Source organism: Trachymyrmex cornetzi, unplaced genomic scaffold (assembly GCF_001594075.2).
Source record: "Trachymyrmex cornetzi isolate Tcor2-1 unplaced genomic scaffold, Tcor1.1 scaffold673, whole genome shotgun sequence".
In the NCBI taxonomy this organism is placed as follows: domain Eukaryota; kingdom Metazoa; phylum Arthropoda; class Insecta; order Hymenoptera; family Formicidae; genus Trachymyrmex; species Trachymyrmex cornetzi.
The window spans coordinates 30,270-38,569 of NW_017299996.1; the positions used below are offsets into that span (position 1 = coordinate 30,270).

At 36.8% G+C, this 8,300-nt stretch overlaps 1 protein-coding gene across 1 annotated transcript in view; it reads left to right on the plus strand.

Annotated features, from left to right (window-relative positions):
- The window catches only part of LOC108767432 (cyclin-T), an 18,981-nt gene that overhangs the window by 5,485 nt on the left and 5,196 nt on the right, over nt 1-8,300 (plus strand). The window contains exon 8 of the mRNA XM_018517338.1: nt 4-3,041. Within this exon, the coding sequence (XP_018372840.1) occupies nt 4-3,041 (3,038 nt within the window). The remainder of the gene's footprint in view (nt 1-3; nt 3,042-8,300) is intronic.

Here is an 8,300-nt window from a genome sequence, read left to right on the forward strand (position 1 = left end):
CCTCCACGACTGGTGTTACTGCCCATTCGAGTCGCTCTCATCATACGGACGGTGCCGTTGCTCATTCAAGTCGTTCTCATCACGCGACAGACGCCGCAACTGCCTCTGTCACCGCTGCTCATTCGAGTCGCTCTCATCATACCATGGATAGCGCCGCCGCCACTGCTACTGTTGCTCATTCGAGTCGTTCTCATCATGCGCAACAGGAGAAGCAAGATGAGAAGAAAACTGGAACTATTGCAGGACCATCAAGAGCAACCGCAATAGATTATCGAGAATATCGTGAGAAGAAAGAACGAGAGCGTTTAGAGCGGGAAAAGGCAGCTGCCGCTATTGGGTGCCATATCACCGATCCTAACAAGACCTACCATTCGCATCATCATAAACCAGTATCGAATGCAAGTATGCCGAACAAGCACCAAATGCCATCTGTGCAAAAGGGCACTGGCCTTCATCATAATCATCATCATCGGCCGGATATGAAAGTCGGTCAACCAGTACAGAGACACTCTACTGGTAATCAACCTAATCGCGATCCCAACAGGCAACGATTGTCAAGAGAACACAACGCTGGTGTGGCCAGCACAAGCGGTATTACACACTCGCATTCTCACGCCAATTTAGATAGTTCCTCGTCCGAATCCGTGCCTCATAGGTCGGACAGTGGTGCTGTGCAGGATTCCGCATCCTCACATAGTACTTTACAGGAAAAGATGAGTAATAATCACAGCGGACATAGACTGAATGCACTTGATAGCAAGCATCAGGCGCACGATAAGAGATTGTACCGAGGGGAGGATCCAAGACTTAAATCTGCCAAATATGCAGATATGAATAGAATGGAGAATCAACGACGAAAAGCAGAGACATTGGAGCAGAGATGTGAGGAGGTGCGGAAGCTGATCGAAAAACCATTGCCGCCGCCAAAGCAGGCTGATATACCATATCTGATGAACGCGCAGCAGAAACAGCCGCATCATGCCAAGTACAATCAGCAGCAACAGGACAAAGGCAGCTCATTCACAGGTGAAATGAAGCATGCGTCAACTACTAGCCAGAATGCTCTGCTACAGGGCACATCGCCAAGCACATCGTCATCACAGAAGCCAGCACCCATTAAGACACAGATGTATAGTCAGCATAGTGCACAGGGTGTATCCCAGATTCTGAAAGATACTATTAAAAATAGTAATTCCCAGTCTTGCCTAAGCACATTGAATAATATGGACGATATAAAGTCGGAGAAGCGATCACGATCAAATGTCCATGAGGAATTCGTTGAGAGGAATTCCGTCGATGTTCAACAGAGCAATCTGCACACACCACCTGGTAAGCATAGATCACTATTCAGCCCAGAGACTCCTATTGTGACCAGAGAATCGCACGCGCAAAGCGCAAGGCCTAAATCGAAACAAAAGACACCACCCTCTGCAGCTACGAAGCTGAAGGAACGCGTGTCACCGTTCGCGAGTTCCCCGAATTTGCAAGACTCGTCAACGATAAAACGACCATCTTCCAATGACGGCGCGGTATCCACACATAAGAGGACCCGTGCATCGAGTATCAGTGAGAACGAAAAGGTAGTAATAAAAACAGAAATCAAGACGGAAGATACAACCAGTTTGGAGGCAATGAAGATGCTCGGTCGCGTACCCGATCTGATCCAACCGATACGTGACAATCCGTCGTCAAACGGAAGGAACAGTAGCGCATCATCCGTCATTAACGATATGAAACCGCCAGAACTCATCAAACCGTTCGAGTCGGATCAGCCTCGTTTCAACACGATGTCGCAGCATAAAGTCTCGTTTAACGTCAATACACTAACTAATGGTATGGACCTCAACGTAGTAAAACAAGAGTCCTCGGAGCATCGCGTGAAAAGGGAATTTCCAGAGCATTATATAAAGAATGAACCATCAGGACATAGGGCTTTGGAACCAACGCATTCCCAGACGCACTCGCAGACGAAACTCGAGTACACGTCGCCGATCAAGTCTGCGCAGAGTATAAGCGCATTGCTCCAGGAGACACTGGCGCCGATGCCTTCACTATTGCAGGGACTGCAACAACCTAGCCAATTACCCACTCAAAAGGTGCATCAAGAACAATTGCAGCACCAGCAACAGCAGCATCGGTTACAGTCTATTCAACATTCGTTGATGGATCAATTACCAGTGACGACCCAGTGTTTGTCGATAGCGAGCGATAATTTCACGCCGATAGCTTCGACCGTAGATATCAGTGTTCTTTCCGATAATGTATCGATGACGCTGCCAAGTAATAGTAATGTGGTGGAATTGGCAGTGCCAGCAGCTTCCACGGTAACGATTGTTCCTCCAGTCGAAGAGAAACGGTCGGAGCATCATAAGAGTGAAAAGAAGAAAAAGAAAGAAAAACACAAGCGCAAGGACAAGAGTAAGGATAATAAGCATAATAAGCATAAACACAAGGGAAAAGGTAAAGAGAAACATCGTGAGAAAAAAGACAAGGAAAAGAGCGAGGAGACCCCAGCGGCAGCGCCCATCAAAATTACGATTCCTAAGGACAAACTGAATCTTGGCATGGAAGCATCGCCGACCGTGGTCGGCGGAGGTCCCAGCATGTCGGACAAAACTATATCGCCACAGAGCACGGGCCTGAAAATCAAGATCCCCAAGGAACGACTCAAGGGCACCGATAGTGTACCGAGTTCATCTCCTGCGCAGCCACCGATGATGCAAGGTCCGCTAAAGATCAAGATACGTACTGATCTCGGCATCTCGAGGAGTTCCGCGCAGCCGCCGCCGTCGATGTCATCGTCGTCGTCGTCGAACGGCTCGAGCGGATCCTCATATCTGCAGCTCTCTGAATCATCCGCGAACGAAACTACGAGTCGGAAACGCGAGCGAGTCGAGATGATCGGCGACAGCTCGGGCAGCAGTGGCCTTCCGCCCACGAAGAAGCAAGCGATGATGATACCTGCAACGGGTTATGGCCAGGGCCACCGACCCGGAGAACGGCAGAATGGCAGACACTATAACTCCGGCAGCAATAATAAGGTACGTGGAAGAGGCGTCCGTCAGCATCACGGCGGTCGCGGACCACCACTACATCATGCAGTTGCCGGTCAGCGCGGTAACGCTGGTGGTCACTACCAGCGGGAGATTTATGGTAATGGCCGCGGTAACCACGGTAATCGCGGTCATCAACATCATCAAGCCCCTTATAATTCCCATCATCCCCCGGCCATTCGCGGCGACGTCGGCGGATACGCGAGAGGGACTGGTCAAGCTGATCAGGGCACAGATTCTTATTTTTATACTAATTATCATACATCAATATTTAATACATCTACCGGGTACGTGTACGATCCCGCCTATCAGCAGTACTACCAACAATTTCACCAACAGTCCCAATACTCGATGTATCCGACAGGAAATAACCTAATAATGACGCCGGACGGTACCATCAACACGTCGGTGCCACCGCCGTCATTGCTCCCAAATCAACTTTATCAGAATCAAAATATCGTACAATCGGCTGTGTCCACCCGGCAGGAAGATATACAATTGTTGCCTCCACCGCCTCTTCAACCACCACCGTCGCCTCCTCCCCTGCCGAGTGGACCGCCACCTCCGCCGCCTCCACCACCTCCTCCGTCAATGTCGGAGTGATGAGACCTTTCAATTTACATGTATATATATATGTACATATTACATATGTATGTATGTATTGTATATTTACATATATATTTTACGTGTATATATATAAATATAAGTATATATACATATATTTTTTTTACATATAAAATATTGGGTTGTTCTGAAAATTTGTAGCGAAATTTGAGAAAAGTTTTAAAGTAATGTGTTTATACAGAATAGTACTTTTTTATCATGATTTGTTTCGATAACAGATAATTTAATAGAACATTTTGCATCTTCCAGAAAAAATGACCGCTTTGAAATGAGAAAGTCACGCGTAATGCTTTTATCGATATCCATATAAACAGCATATATCTTTTCGAACTACGCAATACTTTTACTCTGGCAGTAGTAAAAAAAAACATTACATGCCAAAAATGCTCTTTCTTATTTTACATCTTTTGAACGTCATTAAACGAATACAAATTCAATAATTTTGATACTTTTGCTTTGAAATGATACTCAGGAATTTTTGTCTTTTAAGACTATGGTGCACAAAAATAGAAGCAAATCCTTTTGAATTTGCTACTTACATTATTGCCTTGTGATCTTTACTATGATTTTACACATATACATACACACACACATTTACATTAAAAAAAAATATATATATAATCATAGTAAAATAAAATGTTTATATATATACTTTATTGTGATTGTAAGAAAGTACAATTCGCACGTACTGCTTATGCCTTATATTTTTCTGAATGGCTCTTAAGTACCTACTATTACACTAGTAGCATTATAAAATACATATACAAACAGCATTTAAAAAAATGATTGCTAAGAATCGATGACAATATCGATTGAACACTACGAATTCCGAACAAACCAATATATTTATACATATGTAAAGAATTTATCTGCATATAGTATTTGCAATTAAATCAAGTTATAGATTTATGTTAAATATATATACATATTTTTTTAAACTTCAATCTCTAGGATTGCCTCCTTTATCTGTGTATATATTTTGTAATAATTATTAGCTAAACAGACGTATTTTTCTTTAAATAATCAAGTTTCTGTTACCACTACGACGATGCAAAACTTTGCTTCGTTTTATGGAGAGATATTTTTATTCTTTTTCCCTTTTCTTTCTTAAGATCACTATACAGTTTATATCTGACGAAGGAAATAGTTCAAGAAACTATTAATTTACATTCACTGAAAGATATTTTTTTCGTTTTCTATCTTTTTTTTATCGCGTAGCATTTTTAAGTAAAACAAAGTGCTTTGGAAGCGATTAAATTTTATAGATTCGTATTTTTATTTGTAAAGCATTCATTATCGAGTTCTGATGAAATTATTTAGTTTTCACATATAATATAGCTTATAATGTAATGAAAAAAAGATGTTATAGACATAAAGTTCAATGATGAATCATTTTTTAGCTATAGTGTATCAAAAGTGCTTTATGAGCACAAGTTTTACACCATAATTCAAAAATTATTGAACCTTGTGTCTATGGTATCTTTCATTCATCACATTATAAGTTTTATATGTGAAAACTAACTTATTTAACCAAGATTTAATTTTTCATGTAATTAATATGGGATTCTTATACATATAGATGTATATAATTTCTTTCTCTTATATGTAATAATAAAAAATTACATAAATAATTTACCAAAATTATTAAAAAATTCATGAAAAATATAAAAAGATATACATAGGAATATAATGCCTTCAGTAACATGAAATTCTCTATATATGTAAATATATAGTATTTTTCTGTGTGTAAATAAACTCAAATTGGGAAAAATACATTAATATTTTTAAACTATATATATATATATATATATGTAAATAATAAAAATATATACACTTTTAAATGTGTGTATATATATATATTTTATAAATTCGTATACATATATGTATACATATATTTTTTCTTACACTACTGGATTGAGTGTTGAAATTTAACGCAAGTCCTTAATCGTTCTCTGAGCCTAATTTCTAAATCCATGAAAATATTATTAATTTTTGTCTTTCCCTTCGATTTTACGGATTAGTTTAGTAGAAATAGCAGCATGAGTCGTACCATTTATTCTTTATCACCTGATTGCTCGATCGGTTCTTTTTTCCGTACATATCGTATATATATAATATCCAACTGTAGAAAATTTTAATTCAATATAACATCTTGTTCCAATGCTTTGATTCTATCGTAGTAAAACGGCGTTCAATTCGAAACAAATCGTTATCGTAAGAATATCAATCCGATAATGCAATCTGAGTTATAGATATTCGCATGAAAATCTGTGCAAATGTATAAAATCAATAATGTGGAATTTTGTACAATCCTCGATGAGTTGCATACAACGATTTCATGAATCTTAGTTCAAGTTAAATATAAGTGTTTGTGTGGGATCAATCTATGCATAATGATAAAAGCTATTGATATTATAATAATACAAAGTGTTTACGGTATTGTTTCGAAGCATCGTTATTTATTTCCTTTTAATTTCTCTTTTCAACACAAAGTTTGTACTTTTCCACTTGTAGCCAGCATGATCTACGCATTGTAAGAGTTTGCTATAGAAATACACCTGCTCTTGCTTGCTACTATTTTCCTTTTTATATGTAGTGCCTAAAAATAATAAGAAATAATAATTAATAAATAACTAATTTATACTATAAATTAAAAAAATAAGCTACAATGGATTTATCCTTAAAATTTGTGAAGGATTTGTATTTAATTATGATAAATTTTTTTATCAACGATATTAAATCCTCTGAGATAAATTATATATTTTTCTTCTCGTGAACTTAAATACATTTTGGAAATGCTATAATTATTTCATTTATCTTTAAAATTTGCATATCATTTTTCAAGATCTTTAAAAAATTTCCTGTACCCCTTGATGAGTCTGTTTAAAAAAAACCATATTTTTTTATGTGCTAATCGAAATCTCCGGTATTTTCGCGATTAGTTCACTTTTTTTTTGCTCTAAAAGAGAGAAATAAAAATATTAGTCAAGAAATAGGAAATTTTTTGAAAATCACAACTTTCTTCAAAGTGTCTGTATGCGAGATATTCTTGTAGGCTTCTTTATCTCTATATACAATATGTCGCTTAATAATTATATATAATAATTAACTGTTGGACGTATAAGAGTCTTAGGGAAAACATTAAGTTCATAGAAGAGGAAAACCACGTAAAGCTCCAGAAGAGGGACACTGCCACGTGTGATAGACGAAGACATGGTGGAGAAAGCGATATGATTTTCTATTGGCGTCAGTTATACCTGAAAGACTATTATCCGCGAAGATACAAGTCTCTGCTATTAGCGAATAGTGAGGAGTATGTGTAGTACTAGCCTAGGGAGGTAAGCGATTATGTTTACGAATCGTTTCGATTACATAAACATGGCCTTATCCGAAATTATTAATGATTTTGATTAAATTTTGTGTATGTTACTCTCGAACACACGATGTGAGAATTTTTTATAGAATAAATATTAACTCAGGAACTTCGCATCGGATTAAATTAAAATGCGATCGATATATATTACGTTCAGAATATATTTTCTAAGAGTGTATGCTATGTATACGTATGTGCACACATGTATACAGCATTGTTTAAGAAATGTATAGTATATAACGTGCAGAAAAATAGTATTATATCGGAATCGTGAATGTCATTGTTAATCATTATATTGTCACGATTACCATCGCTGTTTTCACACGTGCAAACGACTGATTTGTGAAATGCAGAGAATCTATGATTAAGAACTTAGTTGATAATTTCATTTAATAATATAGTCGATGTTTTATGTATAGTTAAATAATCTTTCTTTCCCGTGTGAACTCAAATACGCTTTGTCAAGTGCAACATATTACTGTTGCTGTCTTTGAAATTTGTAATAGAAAAATATATATTATATATATATATAATTTAATCTAAATCCTTATCCTAACTTTCGTGTAGAATCTAAATTAAGAATGGAAGAGAGCTTCGAGATAATAGCAAAAAATATAACTTTTCAATAAACACATTGCAAAAGATTAACGTAAAACGGGAAGATAATGAACAATTTTATATTTTTATATATTGGAAAAAACCATTGTCCCCAAAGTTTATGATTAGTCATTAGTAAAAGCCTCAGTTCTTATTCAAATTGTAAAAACTAAAAAAAAGTTGCTTAGTTCTTTTGTGGATATTTTCAAAACATTTTTTTGCCATCTTTACTTAATTCAGCTTTACCCTAATGCCTAAATTAATTTAACTTTATATTACTACTAATTACATTTTTGTCCGTATTTTATCACTTATTCTAAACTTATCATTTGCATTCTACATACTCCCGTTTTCTTTAAATGTATATATATTTCCTTTCTTCTAAATCTCTTTTCTGTGCAAACTTGCCTCGTCATCACTACTTTTGTTATCCCTTTTCTCGTGAACTATAATACATGTATATATGTTAAATATTTTTCTGATATCCATGTTATATTTGACTTGTGATAACTATCGAAGCTTACACGAGACGAAATTATTTCTAGACATATGTACTTTTAAATACGGTTTTTCTCACCGTGTGTTTACATAGCCAGAAATGTGTCAAATTTATTAAAGACCATTAGTATGTGTGTGTGTATATGTATATATAT